At 33.3% G+C, this 23,037-nt stretch overlaps 1 protein-coding gene across 8 annotated transcripts; it reads left to right on the top strand.

The window, feature by feature from the left end:
- The first annotated feature begins 210 nt into the window (after window positions 1-210).
- Window positions 211-13,644, top strand: LOC109793294 (uncharacterized). 8 transcript variants are annotated; one of them, XM_083075121.1, is made up of 9 exons: window positions 211-783; window positions 919-955; window positions 1,072-1,129; window positions 1,246-1,356; window positions 1,960-2,043; window positions 2,676-2,742; window positions 2,821-2,889; window positions 3,486-3,526; window positions 13,447-13,644. In XM_083075121.1, coding segments are annotated over exons 4-9 (273 nt in total). In that variant the 5' UTR covers window positions 211-783; window positions 919-955; window positions 1,072-1,129; window positions 1,246-1,345; the 3' UTR covers window positions 13,448-13,644. The 8 variants fall into 8 exon arrangements, 3 of the variants coding, with proteins under 3 accessions (XP_082931247.1, XP_082931245.1, XP_082931246.1); XM_083075119.1 differs by lacking the exon at window positions 13,447-13,644 and adding an exon at window positions 5,138-6,790; XM_083075120.1 differs by lacking the exon at window positions 13,447-13,644 and adding an exon at window positions 3,716-3,840.
- Window positions 13,645-23,037: the final 9,393 nt, after the last annotated feature.

The following is a 23,037-nucleotide window of genomic DNA, read 5'->3' as shown; positions in this document are numbered from 1 at the left end:
CAGGTAATTAGTGAGAGTTTTTTTTTTTTTTTTTTGCAGTTTTTATAAACGGTCAAAAATAATATAATTTTAGGAGTTATTTAAACCCTCAAAAATAATTAAAATTTTCAGCTGTTAAACCGCCACAATGTTTACCAATTTAATTGAAATATTTTTTAAAAATAATTAAAAAAAGAAAAGTTTTAGACTTAATTCAAAAACGCAGCTCCTTGGCGTCGTTTTTGAGGACCTGATTCGCGTTTCCAATTCCAACTCCGTTTTGTTCCCCTACTCTCTCATCCTCTGTCTCGAGGAAATGTGCATCGTTCTCCACAAGATCAAAACGCTAATTGAAGATTGCTCCAATGGAAGAAGCAGGTTCAATCTCCTCGTGTAAATCGAAACCGTCGCCGACACCTTCCACAGGCTCACCGGAGAACTCTCCACGCTCCTCGATGTTTTCCATCTCCAACACCTAAATGACGACCGGGAACTCGTTATCCTCCTGCGGAAACAGTGCTCCGAATTCGGAGCCGAACACATAAACCTCCGGAACGACGTCGTTTCGGTCCTCGACCGGATCAAGTGCATCTCTCTTTGATTTTCGACAAACTGGAGATTCGCGACGCATCCAGCTGCAGAGCGGAGATTGAGAGCCTCGAGGAAGAGATTATCAATCGGAGCGAGGAACAATCCAAAACGGACCTCGTCGCGTTGATCGGCGACGCTATTGAGGATTTTGCGGCGGTGGGCGGCGGGGCTGGAAAGTGAAAATCTAATTCATGTTTCCTCACTTTTATCCATGTTTGTTTCCCCTTTCTCCTTGATTTAGATTCTTCTTCAATTATTACTTGTGAAAGTGTATCATATGATTATATCAAGTCTGTCTTTCCTTAACCAATTTCATTTGTCATTGAATAACTTGTGATGATATAACAGGTGCTATTTTTGTGGTTTGTCTGGTCATCACATCCAGGTATAAAACATATCCAAACTTAAACCTTGTATATTTACTGTTAAATTCTAAATTTGTTCTCTCCATTTCAGGATTTAAGCATAATATTTTTTTTTTCTGTTCGCTATTCAATGCAGCTTGTGGAGTTCAGCAATAATATTACTTGTTTTGGTCATGATAATTTTGGAACTCATGGTATCATTTATCTTACAGTTGTGAATTTTGTTTCATCTTTTATTTTCTTTCCCTTTTGGTATCCTATTTAATACTTAGTTACAGAATGAAAATCACGAGCTTTGTGACTCCTGCAGGGTGTAATGGCAATTTTGGGTATTCAACTCAATGCAGTGTCTTTTGTAAACCTTATTATGTCAATAGGGATTGCTGTGGAGTTCTGTGTGCATATAGTACATGCATTCATGGTTAGTCTTGTCCTTTATTCTATAAATTGACGTGACTTCCCCATATGGTATGAGTTTTTATTAAATATATAGATGGATATATAGATATAGATAAAGAATTATCATTTATAATGTTAAAATATATTTTAATAAAGTTAAAATCCTTAATAGCCACAAAATATTGATCTGGTTAATAAGTTCTCCTTAAAAACTTAGGTTCCAGATATATACTTCCTTTTTTTTTAATTATAAATTTTACAGGACCTTTTTGTTTTTCATAGTCAACTTTATGGATCGGTTATCACTTATATACTCCTTAAGCTGATCATAATAATTTGCAAATGTCTCTTCAGATAATGATTTTTCTTGGTATAGTTGATGTGTAATCTACAACCTAAGCATAAAGGAAGCATGCTTTTATTTATACATTTTCTTTTCCCTCTCTTCGGCTTCATCATAGGTCAACATGATATTCTATTCATAGTGTTGAACCATGCATTATTAGAAAGTGTTCGATCAAGTTTACCTTAACATGCATAATCGACAGTTTTAGAAGTAGAAAAGATGAAAGAACAAACACTTGAACTAACAACGAAGTACATGTATGCCATTAATTTGATGCAGGCAGTGTAGTGATCTCCTTGCAGATAACATTATGGTTCATCATTGTGTCTACGAAAGCACGGATCTATTAATGTTATTAGATTGGTAAAAATGTGAAACAAACTTTTCCCTTTCATCCTTTTGTTCTTTCTTTTGACTTTTATTATAAATAATTGGTTTATGGATCATTAGTTTGCAAGCAACACTAACGTACACTGTAGCCTCAATTTTAGCATTCTCACACATGTAGCTGAAAGTCAAGGAGACACTACAATTAATCCCAATAAATGGGTAAACTCATCACATTATGGATCCATATCCTTGATAAGAAAGAAGGGATATTCAGACTTCTAGTCAGCCACTCAGCGGCAATTATGGGTGGACATGCAGAGTGGCTGTGTTGGTTGGTTGAGTGCATTCTTCTATATTTTATACATATCTAAATATGTATCTTACACCATATCCAATATTTTCAAATAATCATATCAGTATCGGACAAAATCGAATTGGATACACATGCACAAGAACTTTAACATGTGAACTTTTGATCCATTGGACTTTGTGACAAGTTTATCTTATAAGTTATTTGGTAGTGGAGCTTTGATATAACTCTTGCTCTGTTGTCAGCGAAATAACTCGTTACAAAAATTATTTGATTGGTGGTTGAATTATTAGTGTCTGTCTAAATTATTATGTTTGACATTTTTCTTTATGTATTATTTATCTTTGCTTGGAAGTGGAATCACACTTAAAAAATTAGTTGGAGTTCTCGTCCTTTGCTTCTCAACATCAGAAATTTTTGTGGTATGTGACATATCACCTTGGCTCCAACACTAGATTGTCTGCTCAAGAAATGTTAAAGTAGCTTTCGGATCTTTGCAGGTGTATTACTTCCAGATGTATCTGGCTTTGGTTATCGTTGGCTTCTTGCATGGTCTTGTTTTTCTACTCGTAAGTCTCTGGTGTAAAAAACTGTAGCTTTTTGTTAACGTCATTAAATAGGTTTTACTACATTTTGAGTTTTATTTGTCACACATTGGCATTAAATTTCACAATGTTTTCTACACCCTTACATGTGATGTAGTCGTTAATCCATACAATCGCCATTGGGGTTATTTCTTGTGTGTATATGAGATTTGTCTTTTTTATTTTGTTTTTAACAATCTATCAGAATATCAGAATCGGAGTTTAGTGTTAGAAATTTATATCGATTCATGCAGCTTCTCAACCAATTGAGTTAGACCCTTTGGTAGTTTTTCAAAGGTCTAGTATCATTATCATATAAAAATAGAGATCAGCAAAACTTAACATTACTCCCCACTATGATTGATGACTGCAATAAATTGAAATATATTCATCCTTTCTCAGCTGATGTTTTAACACTAAACTAGTTAGTGTTTTTCAAGTTGTACTCTAGAATCAGTTTTTCTTTTTCTTTCTATGTATTAACATATCTTGTTATCTTAATTATATCTATAGTTTCTACACTCAGTTGACTGAAACAGGTTCTATATTTATCTCTGATGTCCCTCTGTTTTTCAATACAGCGTTGCCTGTGGCATCACTCTTTCCCTTTGTTTATTTCATGGTGAGTTTGAATTTCTACTTGGTATTAGTGTTACTTTTACCTCCTCCCATATGATGCAGCTCTGATTTGATATTGTTATTTCTTGGAGGTTGCTCTGAATACTTATGCTGGGTAGTATTTTTGTTTGTTTCATGTTCAATTTCAGCTTCTCATTTAAATTTTTAATTTTTTTATTTATTAAAACTGCAGTAAAGAAGTTTACATGTTGTGCTTGTGCATCACTTTTTGAAAGTACTAGCTTGGTTCCAGATACAGAACCTATATATTCAAATAATTAATTAGGAAATATCTCACATTTCCTGCCCTTTCTTTCAGGTGGTATTGAGCTTGTTTATGTAATTATATTTAAACAAAAAACATACAAAACACATAAATATTATTACAATTATAGGTAGAATTTACTAAAATAAGTGATCCTAGAATTCGATAACTAAAATTATTATTCTTGAATTAAATAATAATATAATATAGTCATTATTAATTTTAAATGATTAATATAGTTAGTGACAATTTTGAATAATAATTTGATAAATACCTAAAATATATAGGTTATTATTTGTCAATTTATAATAAGAACATGCTTTTAAAATAATTCCAAATATATTTTAAAAATAATAAAAATGTACCATAAAATAAAGTGTATTTTTTATGGTTTAAAACTGTCAGAAAATGTGAGATAAAATGCATTTTTCTGATTTAAAATTTCCAGAAAATGTAAACAAGTAAAAAGCAATTTGTGGGGGTTTATAACCGCCAGAAACATTGAAATAGGCAGAATTAAAATGAATTTTGTGGGGGTTTTAACCCGCCAGAAAATGTCTAACAAGTCAAACAAAACTACAATTTTGTGGCGTTTTTAAACACATTGAATTAAGTAAACCGCCATAAAGTGATTGAATTTTTTAATATCCACCACAAATCATTTTTGGCGATGGTACACAAGTAATACGATTTGTGGCGGTTTTTAACGGTCAGAAACTCCCATAAATCACACATTTTTTTGTAGTGTAAAAAATGACTCAACAATAACTCAATGAAAACACTATATAAGGAAGATTATATTAAAGTAAATTATGTACACAAAATTTTGTATGAAGTATGCAGAAATTTTATGTAGCATGAACTATTTAACAAAAGAGGTTTTGTCGAAACAATGAGTACATGACCTCAAGAAAGTAAGATAAGAATATTTTGAAGAAAAGAGAAATCAGCTAGAAAAATAAAAATCACTCTCTTCCCCTATTATTAAATTTGTTCTCTCAAATGTCCAATTTCAGTCTCTCAATTTCGGTCTCCGTTTTTTTGAATTAGTTGTCACGTGTATGAGTGGTCCCACTAGATATTTTCCTCATCATAACAAAATGTAGTAAACTTATAGAAGTTACTTAGATAATAGCGACTTTCAGGATAAACCACAAAAATTGTCAACAAACATAGGTCCTCTACAACCACATTCTCTGAAGCATGTTGCTATGTTCTTACACTCTCCATCTCATTAATGTCTAAGTTTACAAGATGTCTTCTTATTTTTTCTAAATTAATTCTTCCTACAAAAGGATATTTAAGTTATCCTAGTTATTGATTTTTTATTAAGTTACTTTTTCCCATTAGCAAGAACAATCATCAATATCAATCAATACAGCAAGACAATATTTAACAACTCTCCTATGGGAAGAATCATGCCTCATGTTGCAATGAATGTCTGCCATGGATACTTTAAGAGAAATTTAATAAGCATAGCAAAAGAGTTATTGTGAAAAATGTATGACAAGAAATATTACATTGTTGTTGTTGTTGTGGTATTAACTAGTAGATTAAATATTGCAAAGACATATGACTAGTTACCTTTTTATTGTAGTATTCATCAAATTTTGTTATTCTAAAATTTGTCTTATTAAAATTTGTTTGAAATTTGTTTTGTACACACAACTAGGGATCGAAATAAGCTAGATTATTTCAAGCTTTGAATATATAAGTTGGGTCTGTTTTAAAAAATTAAAGCCTAAACTTGTTGTATTATCTATCATACGCTTCTTTTATAAGCCTGACCTGACTATTTTAAAGTCTGGCCTAACCTATTAGTTATTTTAAAAATCTATTTATATTAACAATGTTAATTAAGCCAACAAACTTAAATTTTAAATCGTCAACAAATTTATTTTTAAAATATAATTTACTCAATATTATTAAAATTTAAATTTTAATTTAGGGAAATAGTAAATTATTTTTTGCTCAAGGGACAATTCATGCATAACCATGTATGTTTATATACACTCAGTCACAAGGTTATAAGCTTATAAAATTGTAATGAAGAAAAAAACCATTGTATAAAAAAATATTTTAAAGATTGATAATTTGTTTTTGTTTTATAAATTATTTGTTTATTTATTTTTTTTAATAATATAAGTATATTAATTTTTAATTATAATACATAAATAAATTTATTTTAAAATACAGTTTACTCAATATTATAGAAATTTAAATTTAAAAAGAAATATAAGAGAATAAGTGAATCATGTTTTGTGTGAGGATAATTCATGTTTAACGATGTATGTTGACCTACACTCATAGGTCAGAAGCTTATAAATCTATATATGAAAATATATTTTAAATATTGATTATTTGTTTTTGTATTTGTTTTATTAATTTATTTGTTTATTTAAATTTTTACTAATATACGTATATTAATTCTTTTTCTAAATTAATTTCTTCCTACCAAAAGATATTTAAGTATGCTATGTTATTAATGTTTTATTAAGTTCTTTGCACCATTAGCAAGAACAATCATCAATCAGTACAGCGAGACAATATTTAACAACTCTTTTACGGGAATAGTCGTGCTTCATGTTGCAATGATTGTCTGTCACGAATACTCTAGTGAAATTTAGTAAGCATAGCAAAAGTGGTATTATGAAAAATGTATGACAAAAAATATTACATTTTTTTATTGTTGTTGTGGAATTAATTAGTAGATTAAATATTGTGGAGACAAATGACTCATTACCTTTTATTGTAGTATTCATCAAATTTTGTTATTCTAAATTTTGTCCTATTAAAATTTGCCTAACATTTGCTTTCTATACACAACTAGGGATGAGAATAAATGTTAGGCTTTAAATATATAATTTGGGTCTATTTAAAAAAATTAAAGCCTAAAATTGTCAATTTATTTATTATAGGCTTTTTTTCATAGGTCTGACTTGACCATTTTAAAGTCTAGTTAAATCTATTAACTAATTCAAAAGCCTATTTATATTAATAATGTTAATTAGCCTAATAAACTTAAATTTTATATAGTCAACAAATTTATTTTTTAAATATAATTTACTCAATATTATTAAATTTTAAATTTTAAAAGAAAAATAGAGAAATAATGAATTATTTTCTGTTCAAGGGATGACTCATGTGCAACCATATATATTCATGTACATTGACGCAAGTCGTTAGCTTATAAAACTATAATGAAAAAATAATAATTATATAAAAAAAATATTTTAAATATTGATAATTTGTTTTTATTTTATGAATTTATTTCTTTATTTATATTTTTAATAATATAAGTATATTAATTTTTGTTAGATTATATAAATAAATTTATTTTAAAAATATAGTTTACTCAATAATTCATACTTAACCACATTGGTTGATGTACACTAATGCATAAATCATAAGTAGGGATGTGAATAGGCCGAGCCAGGCTACACCAAGCTTTGGTTGGACTTATTTTGCATAATTAACGCTTAAGCCCAGCCTATTTTCTATCATATATTTTTATATAACTTTTTTAAAGTCTGATCTAAGTTATTAGCCTATTTAAAATTCAATTTAAATTATTAATGTAATTTAGGCACATAAATTGAATTTTTAAAAGTAAACAAAATTATTTTTAAAATATAATTTACGCAATATTATTAAAATTTAGATTTCAAAAAATCAACTTTTTGTTGAAGGGACAATTTATACGTAATTATGTCTGTTGATATACATTCATGCAACTTATAAACCCTATAATAAAAAATTGTATAAAAAATTATTTTAAATATTGATAATTTATTTTTATATATATATTTTAGAAAATATATGTATTAATTTTTGTTATATTATATAAATAGGCTGATTTATGAAGGCTAATAGGCTTTTTATAAGCTTAAGCCTGACTTTTTTTTTTAATATAAATAAATTTTTTTAAAAGTCTAAACTTGACCTTTTTATTAAACACGTCAGACTAGACTTTAAAGATGCGAGGTCATAGACTCCTATTTAAGGCTTAACCAATTCTCATCCTTATTCATGTTGTGATGGAAGTACTTGGAGAGGATTGATATTCTTCCAAGCTTTCCATGCAAGGACCGAAATGCTCCATGAGGTTGAACTCCTTGAAGGTGGTGGAATCACCTTGGAGGATTCTCCAATGGTGGAGAAGCACCTAAGAGAGGTTCGGTTACCTCTTGAAAAAGTGAAGAAGCTTGAGAAACCAAGCTTCTAGGAGAAGGAACTTTGAGAGAGAACCTAGGAGGAGGTTTCTCACGAAATTGACTCTTGAAAATGAGAGAGAAATCTGATTTCTAATTCTCATAAATGTCCAAAAGTGAGTACAAGTGTAGAGAAAACAAATATATAGGGAGAGGTAGCTTCTAGGAGAAGCTAACCTTAACCATGGTTCACTAGGAACCATGGTAAGGTGAAGCTAACCATCCATGGTTTCTAAAAGTTGTAGGAGAAGCTAACCTTGACCATGGTTCACTTAAGAACCATGGTAAGGTCATCCTAACCTACCAAGGTTTAGAAACTTGGAGGAGAAGCTTCAAAACTAGAAGGAAGACTAAGTGAATTTCGGCCATGAACAAGGAAGAAAGGCTAGGCGGCCTTGGCTCAAAATTGCTCCATGAATTAATTCAAAAATATTTGATTTGGTTTAGTTAGGTTCATCATATGATGATGAGACCTAGTTAAATCAAATCTATGAAAAATTAGGAGCAAAATGAGTCCAATATATAAAATTTTGCCTAGGCCCAGTTCTGGCCCAATTACTAGTCACACTCCCTAGCTTTGCTAATTGTCACCCCCTTTTCTCTACTGAAAAAATACAAAATGAATGTATCAACTAGGGAGGTTAAATGGAGTTAAACTCTCCAAGTAACCTACCTTGAAATCAATATACAAACACTAGAAAAAGCAAGTAAAGTGTCTCACAAATACAAAGGCAAAAATAACCTATACAAAAGAACTACTATATGTACAAACATAAGAAAAAGGTCTTTAAGATCATCTCATTCCTCTTGGTTCTTTTAGTATATCACCTCTTGGATTCCTTGGCCTTGGCCATAGTCTATCATGTTGCGATGAATGTTTGTCATGATTACTTTAAAAATTATATTGAAAAAAATAATTGTATAAAAAAATATTTTAAATATTGATAATTTTTTTATATAAATTTATTTGTTTATTTATATTTTTAATAATATAAGTATATTAATTTTTTGTTATATTATATAAATAAATTTATTTTTAAAAATATAGTTTACTCAATATTATAAAAATTTAAATTTAAAAAGAAATAAAGGAGAAAAAGTGAATCATTTTCTATTGGAGGGATAATCCATACTTAATAACATTTGTTGATGTAGACTCACACATAGGTCATAAGTAGGGATGTGAATAGGCCAAGTCAAGCCAGGTCAGGCCTTGAATATATAGATTGGGCTTGTTCTGCAAAATTAAAGCTTAAGTTTGACCTATTTTCTATATAGGCTTTTATAAGCCTAGCCTAGTCTTTTTAAAGTTTGGCCTGACCTATTAGACTATTTAAAAGCCTATTTAAATTACTAATGCTAGCTAATTAGACAAATAAACTTAATTTTTCAAAATTAAAAAATTATTTTTAAAATATATTTTACTTAATATTATTAAAATTAAAATTTTAAAAGAAATATAGGAGAAAAATTAAATCATTTTTTGTTGAAGGGACAAATCATATGTAACTTATGTACGTTGATATACACTTATGTACAGGTTGTAATCTTCTAAATCCTATAATAAAAAAATAATTGTATAAAAATATTTTAAATATTGATAATTTATTTTTTTAATAGATTTATTAGTTAATTTATATTTTTAATAATATATATATATATATATATATATATATATATATATCAATTTTTTATTATATTATATGTACTGGCCAGCCGAGTTGCCGACTTGTCCCTCACCAAGCTGCCTACTCGGTCAAAGGTTTAGCAACCTGACCAAGACTCAGTCAAAGGTTTACCAGCCTGACCAAGCAGTAAACTCATTATTGCCGAGTTCCTCAGCTTGGCCATGAAGCATGGATATAGGAACACCACGTCGGCCCAAAGAGGCCACGTCATCAAACAGATAAAAATACAATCTTGTCACCGCACTGCAATCACAAGGTAAAACCCTAAAAATGTCAATGTGTCAGTAAACAGTAAAAACCCTAATATCACCAAGGTACGTCTGTTATATATACGAGACATCTACACTATCAAGAACTAATTTTAACATAAGAGTCTCTTTTGTTGGTATCACCCCCACCTTGGAGCAAACAACCTACGAACTAGTGGAGGCTCACCAATCTCATCGGAGAGATCGTCACCGATCCAATCTCAGGTGAGAACATTATATAAATAAATAGACTAATTTATCAGGCCTAACATTCTTTTCTATAAGCTTAAACCTGACCTTTTATATAAATAAAATCTAAATTTGGCTTTTTTATTAAACAAGTTAGGCTAGGAAAATTTTTAAAGATGTTAGGCCATAAGCCTAACTTATTCCCATCTCTACCTGCCATAAAGATATTGTGTGAAAGTTAGTAAACATATAAAACAATTTATGACGGGATATATTACACATCTCCTGCCTTAGTTGTGTATTTAACTGGCAGAATAAATAATTCAAAGTTTATAGTAGAATATAGAAAAGAAAAATGAACCTATTAACCAAGATAATCATAAACAATGAATTTTTTTTTATCTTTATTCTACAAGAGTTATAAAGCGATGACTCGTTTTCTTTTCTAGCCGTAACACCAAATTTTATCTGTCTAAATTTTGTCCTATTATATTTTGCTTGACAATGACTTTGTACATACAACATATTAAAAAGTCATAAGAGGAAAAGAAATGTAGAAGAAAATATATGCATTTATATCATTATCCTTCTAGGGATTGAGTGTATGCATGAAGGGTAGAGGGATTAGTCCCAATCCCATAAGTTATCTATTTTATGAGATATTGTGCGTGTTTGATGTAATTTATCGAGTAGATTCCAAATATGTAATTTATTTGATGATCAGATGTTTTTAGAGTAGTTAATTGAGTGCTCTATAGAAAGGGGTTAGAACCCTAGAAGGATTGACCCCAATCCCATAAGTTTTCTATTTGATGAATTGTTATGTGCATTTGATGTGATTTATCGAGTAGATTTTGAATATGTAATTTATTTGATGATCAGATATTTTTAGAGTAATTAATTGAGTGTCCTGTAGAAAGGTGTTAAAACGAGAAATTTGTTGAATTTAAGGTGTAAAAGTTGTAAACGATAAAATTGGTGAAGTTCTGGATGTAAAATGAGTTCTGGGAGATTATAATTTGTATGATTTATTATGGAAACATTTATTTCAAGATCTAGAAATTTTGATGTTGGTGATTGGGTGTTGGATCGCACGCGGTGCCAGGCTTGAGTGCTCAAAGTCAGCCATGCCTTCATGTATATAATGGACTTGCCCAAACGTGCTGGCATCGGACAGGAAAATGTCCACACCGGGTGCAAGACGAATCTGGTGTTTTTTGTCTCAGCTTAAAGCTGGACTTGTTGTGTTTTTTTTTTTAAGTTAGGCTTGTTATTTTTAAGTTGGGCCTATTATTTTTAAACCGAGCTTGTTATTTTTAAGTAGAGCATAATTAATTCAGGTGTGAATTTATTAAGTCAAGTGTAAGTTCACCATAATGCTCTCTATCTTGGCTTAAAGCTGGGCATGGGTTTTGATGGACCATGGGCCAAGGGCCCAATTACTATAGCTATGGCCAAAAGCATACAGGAGGAACTGGATAGCTTGAAGGTTAATGGGCTTTCTAAGCCCAAGGTAATCTTCATGTGGACCACCTTATCATGAAGAGAAGGCCTAGTTCTATTGTACATAGTTTTCTTTGTATAGGCTTTTTTTTGCCTTTGTATTTGTGAGACACTTTATTTCCTTTCTATAGAACAACATTCTATAGTGTATTTAGAGTAGGTTCTTTGAAGACTTTTTCTCTATTTGACCTTGTATTAAAGGTCACCCATTTTACATTTTTCAGTAGTAGAAGTGGGGTGGCAAATAGCAAGACATGAGGGTGTGATTAGCAATTGGGCCAGAATTGGGTCTAGGCCAAATTTTACATATTGAACTTGTTTTGCTCCATATTTTTCAAGGAATTGATTTAGCTAGGTCTCACCATCATTAGGTGAACCTAACTAAACCAAATCCAAAATCTTTGAAACGGATTAAGTGGACAAACAAGCCCAAGGCCGCCTAGCTTCCTCCTTGGCCGAATTGCTTCTTAAACCTTGGTGCCTTAGGAAGCTTGTGCTACAAGCTTCTAACTTAGCTTGCTTCCCAAGCAAGCTAAGATAGAAGCTTGCTCCACAAGCCTCCTAAACTAGAGTGGACGGTGAAGCTAAGCCAACCATGGTTCACTTGAACCATGGTTAAGTTTAGCTTGCTCCACAAGCTACCTACTTCTATAAATTCCTAAACCTCTCATTTGTAATCACTTTGGATATATGAAATCATAATTTTCTCTCAAATTTCTCTCTTCCAAAGACCTCTAAATCCGTGGAGAATCACTTTCTCCCTAGGACCTTCATAAAGGAGTTCTTCTTTTGTGCCTTGGTTCCATTTTTTTCCTACTTCTCAAGGAAGAAACCGAATGCATCTAGTTGCTTTTACAAGCTTTTTGAAGCTTGTTCTTCATTCATCATTGGAGTGTTTGTGACCTCGAGAGAAGAAGATGTCCATGAAGGTGGAGATTGAAGGAATACATCAATCATTTCTTCAAGCACTTCCATCAGGTTCCCAAGCCTGGTGTAGATTGTCAAGAGACTCCTTTGTGATGTTTTAAATGATGATATGATGATGTTAACAATTAATTGTGTAGTGATGAACATGTATATATGCATTTATGCTTGATTAATGATGATTTTCTATCTTAATGGATGATAATTGATGTGAATAAGTATAGATGTTTATGAATGATGGATGATATGATGATCATGTATTTAAATAAAAGCATTGATGGATGATAATGGATGTGAATGAGTATAAATGTTTATGAATGATAGATGATATGATGATCACAATGTATTTATATAAAAGCATTGATGGATGATAATTGATGTGAATGAGTATAGATGTTTATGAATGATGGGTGATATGATGATCACAATGAAGTTATAAAGAGCATTTGCATGGTTGTGACATGCATCATATTTGCATAATTTTACTGTTCTGGTGGGAAACTATTCTGTAGTTCTAGAGGGAACCTGTTTCTGTGGTTTTGGTGGGAACCTGTTAGTGTTCTGGTAGGAACACTTATGTGTTGGTAGCCTAAGGTTAACTTGGGACTCAGATACAAACTATATATTCTTGATGATGATAGTCGGGTACCCCATGCATTTAGCTGTAGGTGCATATCACATTGCATTTTTGTGTCTGTTGATGGATGGAATTGATGTTATCTATAATTGAAGCTGAAGTGTGAATTATGATTATTATAGTTTGAAGTATGACTTGTTATTGTTATAACTATTTATCGTGAAGGGATGGGATGCTAAGGGTTGCGACCCATTCCCTATAGAGTGAGATTGTTCTCACTCCTTGTTTGTTGTTGGTGTATCTTTTGTATGTTTTGCAGATGAGGGTCCTCAGTCCTGGGAGGAGTAGGGAGAAGTCTAGGTGTGTGTGGAACTTTGATGCCAATGTGACATCGGGGATTTGAAGTAGTTTAGGAATTATATTACTTCTTTTTTATCTCAGTATTTTTGAATCATAATTTGTTACTACTACTCGATTTATTTACTTTTCAAATGAACTGGATTATTTTGTTTATAAATTTTTATGACGGTGTATTCGAGATTTTATGAGTTTAATTGGTATCATACATAGGGGTAGATGAGCGTCACAATGCTCATCAGTAATGAACAAAACCCCATTGTTTTCTTAATTTCTAACTTCTAAACTTTTAAAATCATTTAATTTCCTTGATTTATTAGATCTTGGCAAATGTTTTAATAGAGAATGGAAATTTAAATCTTTTAAATAGAAATATAATTAAAATCCAACTATTACTTTCTGGAATGGATTTAAATTTTATTTGTTTCTTTATATGTAATTTAGTTGTTGATGGGTCTTAGAGAGAATTTAGTCTATTTATTTTCTATTTTCTAAATTTTTGGAGTTATAGCTTTCAAATTATGCAAAATCTTTTTGATCATATGATATGTCTGTTATGCAATGATGTATTTAATATATCACATTTTATATTCTATATATTAATAAAATCAAATAATACTAAGGAAATAACATGAAATCCAAAAATAATTTCAATAAAACGAAACAATTCACAAAATTCTTCAAATAGAGGTATCATATACATACATTAAACCAAAGGAATAAGTCATAAGTAAAGACAAGTAAATACAATTAGAAACAACTAACATTGAATCCTACTCATTAAGAATTACTAAAAACAAGAAATTAATCGTAACTAAAGTTTTGATGTCACATCCTATCAAAGTATAATACCCAGCATATGGCTTAAGTCTCATATCTAACCTCATAATCTACATGTTGATCCTCACTAGCAGACATACACAAGAACACCAACAAAAAAAAAGGAAGTGAGAAATATCTTACTCTAGCTACTAGTGTAAGATATGATCGGATAACCACACATAACAAGATATCACATATACACAAATAGATACTTAAATCAGTATACACACAACTTCATAGTCAAGTATTCCACAATTCATTGAAGACATTCCACTGAAAAAAATAACCATCATGTTCACATCAATGAAATGGACACGAATTTCTCTATACTATATGCATGTGGTACCAGTAAAACATTTCAACCCTTGTCCGAAGGCACACATAGAGTAGCCTAGGAGAACATGTCACAAAACAAGTTATGCAAATGATTCATGTCACACAAGACCTAATTCATATTAATACCATATTTGTTTATTATCTTAAGTTCATGTTACACATCACGACTAGGTGATCACACCTAAACTTTCATCCCAACTAGCCTCGATTTAGACTTAAAAACACATAACTAACACATGGTTCACACATAACACATCATACATCCCATGAATAACCACGAGGATAACACAAAGTTACAATCACTATCAATTTACATACAATTTTCATAATACCTTAACATACCATAATTAATCAATTAATATAGATCACTCAATTTAATTATGCATACCAAAATAAAACAACATTCACATATACTGATAACTGAACATAAGCAAGGTGACACCAAGCATGGCGTACCCCATGCTTATGCTCATGTTAGACGTAAACCTCCTAGCTAAGCATAGGAGGTTTATGTCCAACATGAACACAAAGCACACGTTGCTCTCTAGGAGGTTTATGTCCAACATGACTATGCTCATGCCTAAAAAGATTTCACTAAGGAGTCCCTAAAGCTCCCATTCCCATCATGGATCATCTCATGCCTTGGTGTTAGTGACACAAAAAGCAATTTATGCTCTCTACCACTCACACACCCAACATGATGACATCATGTCAATGGACCAAGTCCAAAAGAAATAAGAGGAATGGGTTGGGCTTGAAGGAAGAAGGCCCATACTTTTATTGGGCTTTAGGGCACTTTTAGTAGCTTATTTTCTCTTCTTTATGTATATTTTCCTTGTAAATATTTTGTTAATTTTGACCTTGTTTTTTTGGGTCAAATAATATAAGAATTTATTTCCTTGTAATTTTTCTTGTTAGAGATGTAAATAGTATTTTATGGGATGTAACTAAAAAATGAAATATGTGTTTGTTAGGCTTGAATGACCCATGAGAACATAATTGGACATGTAGTACATCATGTTTGGACATCCGTCAAGTGGACCAGATGTTCTCATAGCTAGCCATTCAAACTCCAACAAGTCACATGTGTCACATCTAGTCACACTTTTATTGACTTTTCTAAATCTAGGATGGTAACATGAGTCACACTTCTTGTATATGTGGTTCGGACTCGACCGCCGAATAAGTTATTAAGGTTCGAACTCGACCCTTGACAAGAGCGTCGGGGTTCATATTCGACCTCGAATTCGAGTGAAGTGATTTGATTAAGGTTCTGAATCGACCTTTAAAGAAAGCGTCGGGGTTCGTACTCGACCTCGAAAATGTCGAGGTTCGGACTCGACCTCAAATTTGAGATATGCTATTTAGCTAAGGTTCGAACTCGACTTTTAACGAGAGCGTCAAGGTTCGTACTCGACCTCAGGTTTGAGATAGATTATTTAATTAGGGTTCGAACTCGACCTTTAACGGAAGCATCGAGGTTCGTACTCGACCTCGAATTTGCTATTTGATTACGGTTCGGACTCGACCTTTAAAGAAAGCGTCGGGGTTCGTACTCGACCTCGGAGATGTCGAGGTTCGGACTCGACCTCAAATTTGATATATGCTATTTAGCTAAGGTTCGAACTCGACTTTTAACGAGAGCGTCAAGGTTCGTACTCGACCTCAGGTTTGAGATAGATTATTTAATTAGGGTTCGCACTCGACCTTTAACGGAAGCATCGAGGTTCGTACTCGACCTCGAATTTTCTATTTGATTACGGTTCGGACTCGACCTTTTAAAGAAAGCGCCGAGGTTCGTACTGGACCTCGGAAATGTTGTGGTTTGGACTCGACCTCAAATTTGAGATATGCTATTTAGCTAAGGGTCGAACTCGAATTTTAACGAGAGCGTCAAGGTTCGTACTCGACCTCAGGTTTGAGATAGATTATTTAATTAGGGTTCGAACTCGACCTTTAACGGAAGCATCGAGGTTCGTACTCGACCTCGAATTTGCTATTTGATTACGGTTCAGACTCGACCTTTAAAGAAAGCGTCGGGGTTTGTACTCGACCTCGGAGATGTCGAGGTTCGGACTTGACCTCAAATTTGAGATATGTTATTTAATTAAGGTTCGAACTCGACCTTTTAACGAGAGCGTCAAGGTTCGTACTCGACCTCGGGTTTCAGAGTTTGCACAGTTAGAGTTCGTTTTCGTCCTTTAGATAATCAGGAAAATAAGAATACGAGATGAGCGAAAGGAGTAGTTTTATTTATGGTGCTTGTGTGCCTTGTTAAAAACCCTCTCAGTCAAAGGCTGAGGCGGGAAAAGAGTGCACAGCTTTGTTCACACTGAAAGAAGAAGAGAGACTTAAAAACTTAAGGGGCTATGGTGGGGGGATTCCCCTTGCTTTGCTTGCTCGATGAGGAAGTCTTCAGGCTCTTGGCGTAGCATTTCCGAGCTGTTTTCTGATTAGCTTTGACGGAGATGACTTTACCGTCCTTGCCCAGGAACTTCATGGTGAGGTGTGGGGTTGACACTACCGCTCCGAGTTGGTTCAAGGTTGGCCTCCCGATGATGATGTTGTAGGAAGTGTTGGCTTCGACGAGGAGGTACCGGACCATGACCCGCCTTGTATCCGGTGGCGTTCCGAAAGTTGTCAACAAGTCTACGTATCCCCGGGTGTAAACTGGCTCTCCTGCGAAGCCGACTAGGGGCTCCGTGTGAGGCTGGATGAGAGAGTGAGGGACGTCTAGTTTGAGGAACGTTGGCCAGTACAGGACGTCAGCCGAGCTTCCCTGGTCGATGAGTGTTTTCTGCACTTTCTAGTTGGCTATCTCCACAACGATGACCATGGGGTCGTCCTGGTTAGGGTTGACGCTGGCGTAGTTTTCGTCGGAGAAGGAGATCGGCGGTGAGCTTTGGTGCGGGGACGAGGTGGTAGAGTGGACGCAGTTGATGTTCTACAGGTGTCTTCTTCGGGCCGAGCTGCTGGCGCCTCCTCCCGCAAAACCACCTGCAATCGTGTTGATTATTCCCCGCAAGGGGGCTGAGTCTGTCTCCTGACTTATTTTGGCCTGTACCGTGCCATTAGCATTTTGCTGGGACCCTGTGGGTAAGTCTGTGCGAGCTCCTGACCCGCGACCTCTCCTGCGTCCCCGGCCTCCAGAGCCACCTCGGGAACCTAGCTGTCGCTGGATGTAGTGGCCGAGGTGGCCTGCCTGGATGAGTTCTTCGATGCGGTCCCGGAACATGCGGCACTCGTTAGTGTAAAGGTTTACCTGAGTTGTGTACGGGTCTATGTGCTCGTCGGGGTCCGTGGTGCCGTCGTAGCGGTCAAGGTGGAGGGGCTTCCACCCGCGAGGTAGCGGGGTCTCCATGATGCCATCCACAAAGGGATGACGGTGGAAGGGTTCTTGGCCCTCGGAGACGTGGGTGGGGGCCCTGCTGGTACCCTGCCCTGTTCTGTGCATTGATGCATGAGACTGGTGCGTGGCAGGTCGTGAAGTCGGTGCCTTAGTCGTCGCTCGGGATTGGGAGGCTGAATGTGTCTCCTCCTCATGTTCGTCACTGTCGTGCGGAGGTTGATTGGAGTGATGTCGAGGGAGCTGGGCGCGGATGCGCTCATTCTCGGCGCGTAACGCTGCGAGGTCTTCTTCATTAGCGGTTCACATTGCTGCGAGGTCATTCTCGTGCTGGGCACGCATGTTCTGGAGGTCGGCGTCGTGCTGTTGTCGCATCTGCTCGACTTGGTCGATCAGCCGCCTCAGGGTTGCAGCGTCGCTGTCCATGGTAGTTGAGTGGCTTGTGTCGTCTGCTGCTCGTCTGATGTGGCTTCTAGTAGAAACCATGCAAGTGGCCGATAAGAGTTGTCTTGATCGGCCCCACGGTGGGCGCCAAATGTTCTTACCGGAATTTGACCGTAGGGGTGATCCGTCCAGTAAGATCGGTGAGCCTCATTTGCTTGATGTATTGGTACTCCAAGATGGGGGAGGTACCTGCAAAAGAGACTTTGATGCCAAAGTTAGGGTTTGTATGAGTAATAGTCTCGTATAAGTAATGTACGTACCTTGGAGTGAATTAGGTTTGCTTTGGGCTCTGGGCCTGAGATAAGATATAATAGCGGATCTCGTCTGGGGCGAGATCCTCGGTAATCAGTGATTAGATAATGGATCTCGTATGGGCGAGATCCTCGGGAATCAGTTGCGATTCACCTGAATGCCGAGCTGACGTCGCACGACGCGTGCCCGGGATCATCTTGCACTGTGATGCCGAGCTTGGAGCTCGGCTTCGCGATACGGTCAGTACAATGTATTATTCCCTTTATTGTGTAATTGTTCAGTTATCACATGTACTTATAAATAGGTTAGTCCTCTCCTAAAGATAATACACCAGTCAGATTCTTTTCTCCATCTCATACTGTCTTGTTTTTTCTCTCTACTTTTTCTTCCTTTTATAACACGTTATTAGCATGATAGTCTTTCCGTTATTGGTGTTGCAACTGTAAGATAAAGCTATGAAGAATTTTCATGAAGAAAACCATATTTTTCAAAACAAATATTTCAAGGTTAGTTATTCATCTTCCACAATAAGAATTTTATCAAATATTTGTACTGTTTACATTATTATGTATTAAAGTAGTCTTGAAGACATTATAGTAGTCCTGAAGACATTATTAAATAAAAAAATATTATATACATCCTTGAAATGTGTCTAGAAGATGCTATCAAAAGAGAATATTCAATCTCTTTTAATTTATTAATTTTTTTCTCACTAGAAGTGAGAAATATCAATATTTCATTAACGTAATATATATTGTCATTATTATGCAATCATATTTTTCATATTATGAATTTGATAGAATATTTGTATTTTTATGATTGTGAAATTTATTTAAATACAATTGATTTTAAAGAAAAAATAAAAAAAAAATTATAAAAATATTTTTATAATGGTCTAGAAGACATTGTCAAATAAAGACATTTTAATATTTTTTTCTCACCAGAAGTGTGAAAATGATGAAAAAATGAAAATGAAAGAATAAATTTTCTCACTAGAAGTGAGAAAGTGATATGAAAAGTGAAAAATAAAATAAATTTCACCAGAAGTGAAAAAAAAATTGATATAAATATATTAAATTGAGTTTGATCCTTTGATATAAATGAGACCACCACCAGAAGTGAAATAATTTTGTCAATATTATAATGTTGAATTATATTTGAGACACTTATAAATATTATGACTAATGAAGCGTGTCCTTAAGTCTATTTAGGTTTTGAGTGATTTCTTGAAAGGATTATGAGTTTTCCTACATTTATAATTTGATATTGTTCATAATTAAATTGATTGAAATAATCAACTTGTCATGTAATTGAACTCGTGTTACGTCATTGAATCTTAAAAAGAGTTTAATTTCAAATCCTATTGATAGAATTGATATTATTTGTTTTCATAAGGTTATGTGTCTATTATTTTAATTGACGGAGATATCATTACATTATAATTTATTGTTATTTGTACAAAAATACTAGAATTTAATGAAATTATGATAAATGTTTATTTCCTTATTTTTTTTATACAACATTTATAAGGATAATAATTTCTTCTAATTTTTAGCATTATTTTTTTTTCTCCTTAAAGTCAACCTAACAATGACATAAATATATTTTTATTAGATGATTTTTTTTTAAGTATAATGAGAAAAGCTCACTTGTTTTTTTTATAAAGAAATATCTTTAGTTGGTTTATATTCACTTGAAGACATAAAATATTGAGATTTTTTTTATGCAAGAGACCATTTTAACAAGCATTATTTCATTCCCTGAAGTGAATGTTCTAATATATTAATTTTTATCTTCTCATACTCAATAATGCGAGAAATTAATGTTATATCATACTACAAATATAATTGAAGGCTCCGGAAGAACTAATATATTATTACTAAAAGAAACGAAGTTGCATATTAAAAATCCATTATATTTTTCTAAGTCTTACAAAAGCTTATTAAGTTTCAAGGATATTCGTTTAAATGAGTATTGGAAAAATTACCTGCTTTCTCTTATAAACTATTTTGCAGTATGTTAATACAATTGAAACAAATACTATTATAAACCAGAAGTTTACAAATCAAAATAAATTTGAGGTTTGGCATGATCGATTGGGTCACCCTGGGACTATCATGATGCGAAAAATAATTGAAAATTCATGCGGACATTTATTGAAGAGCCGGGAGATTCTTCAATCAAATATTTTCTCATGTACTACTTGTTCCCAAAGGAAGTTAATAATTAGACCATCACCAGCAAAAATTGGGAATGAATCTATCTTATTTTTAGAACGGATATAAGGTAATATTTGTGGACCAATACACCCCCCATGTGGACCATTTAGATATTCTATGGTTTTAATTGATACATCAACAAGATGGTCACATGTTTGTTTATTATCAACTAGCAACCAGGCGTTTGACAGATTATTAGCTCAACTAATTAGATTAAGAGCTCATTTTCCTGACTATCCAATTAAGAAAATTTGTTTGGATAATGCTGGTGAATTCACATCTCATGTTTTTAATGAGTATTGTATGTCCATTAGAATTGATATTGAACATCTAGTAGCACATGTTCATACACAAAATGGACTTGCAGAATCATTTATCAAACGTTTAAAACTAATTGCAAGACCATTACTCATGAGATCAAAACTTCCAATGTCAACTTGGGGGCATGCAATCTTACATGCTGCAATATTAATTCACATCAGACCAACAAGTTTTCATAAATTCTCTCATTTACAGTTGGTTTTTGGTGAGCAACCCAATATTTCTCATTTGAGAATCTTTGGGTGTGTTGTATATGTTCCAATTTCCCCCCTCAAAGAACTAAAATGGGTCCTCAAAGAAGGTTGGGAATATATGTTGGGTATGAATCTCCATCTATAATAAAATATCTTGAACCATTAATAGGAGATTTATTTACGGCTAGGTTTGTCGATTGCCATTTTAATGAGTTGATTTTCCCAACATTAGGGGGAGAACAAAAATAGTTGGAAAAAGATATTAGTTGGAATGAATTATCACTATCTCATCTTGATCCTCATACAAAACAATGTAAACTAGAAGTTCAAAAGATAATTCATTTGCAAAATCTAGCCAACCAATTACCAAATGTATTCACAGATCCAAAAAGGGTGACTAAGTCATATGTACCAGCGGCTAATGCTCCAATAAGAGTCGAAGTCCCTGTTGGACAATTTAATACTACAAACGAGTTACAAATACGCCTGAAGCGTGGTAGACCAATTGGTTCCAAGGATAAGAATCCTTGAATAAAAAAGGGAGCTAAAGAGCAAAATGACCAAATTGAGGATGTAAAAACTCAAAAAGATTCCTCTGACATAACTAATATTCCAGTTCCAGAAGAAACTCAAGTACATGAAATTATTGAAAATGAAGAGATCTCAATAATCGAAACAATGTCAATATTGATGACGTGTTTGCATATAATATAGCGCTAAATGAAATAAACGATATTGAGGATCAAGAACCAAAGTCCATCAATGATTGTCGACAAATAAATGATTGGCCAAAATGGAAAGATGCAATTGAGGCAGAATTAGACTCGCTTGCTAAGCGAAAAGTTTTTGGACCAGTACTACGTACACCAAAAGGTGTAAAACCAATTGGATACAAATGAGTTTTTATGCAAAAACGAAATGAAAATGGTAAAATTGTGAGATACAAAGCAAGACTAGTTGCTCAAGATTTTTCACAAAGACCCGGTATTGATTTTGAAGAGACATATTCACCTGTAGTGGATGCAAACACTTTTTGATATTTAATTAGTTTGGTTGTACATGAAAAAACTTAATTTACATCTAATGGATGTAGTTACAGCATATTTATATGGTTCTCTTGATGCTAACATTTATATGAAACTCCTAGAAGGATAGAAGATTATTTGATCAAATTGAATAAGTCCCTATATGGGCTAAAGCAATCAGGTCGTATGTGGTATAATCGACTAAGTGAATACTTGTTACAAGAAGGATATAAAATAATCCAATTTGTCCGTGTATATTTATAAAAAGATCTGAAAATGGATTTACCATAATTGTAGTTTATGTAGATGACATAAACATTATTGGAACTCTTGAAGAGCTTTCAAAAGCAATAGATTGCTTAAAGAAAGAATTTGAAATGAAGGATCTAGGAAGGACAAAGTTTTGTCTAGGACTACAAGTTGAATACTTAGAAAATGGAATTCTTGTGCATCAAGAATTTTATATAACAAAGGTGCTTAAAAGGTTTTATATGGACAAATCACATCCATTGTGCAATCCCATGGTTGTAAGATCTTTAGATGTTAACAAAGATCCATTTAGACCCCAAGAAAAGGATGAAGAAATACTTGGTC

Source organism: Cajanus cajan, chromosome 5, assembly GCF_000230855.2.
Source record: "Cajanus cajan strain Asha chromosome 5, NIPB_CcT2T_4, whole genome shotgun sequence".
Taxonomy (NCBI): domain Eukaryota; kingdom Viridiplantae; phylum Streptophyta; class Magnoliopsida; order Fabales; family Fabaceae; genus Cajanus; species Cajanus cajan.
This window is presented reverse-complemented; position numbering and strand designations above follow the sequence as displayed.

Coding starts and splice junctions, on each gene's coding strand:
- LOC109793294 (XM_083075119.1), top strand. Junction 2,044..2,675: donor CTATTAATGTTATTAGATTG/GTAAAAATGTGA, acceptor TTTGCTTGGAAG/TGGAATCACACTTAAAAAAT. Junction 2,743..2,820: donor CAACATCAGAAATTTTTGTG/GTATGTGACATA, acceptor GGATCTTTGCAG/GTGTATTACTTCCAGATGTA.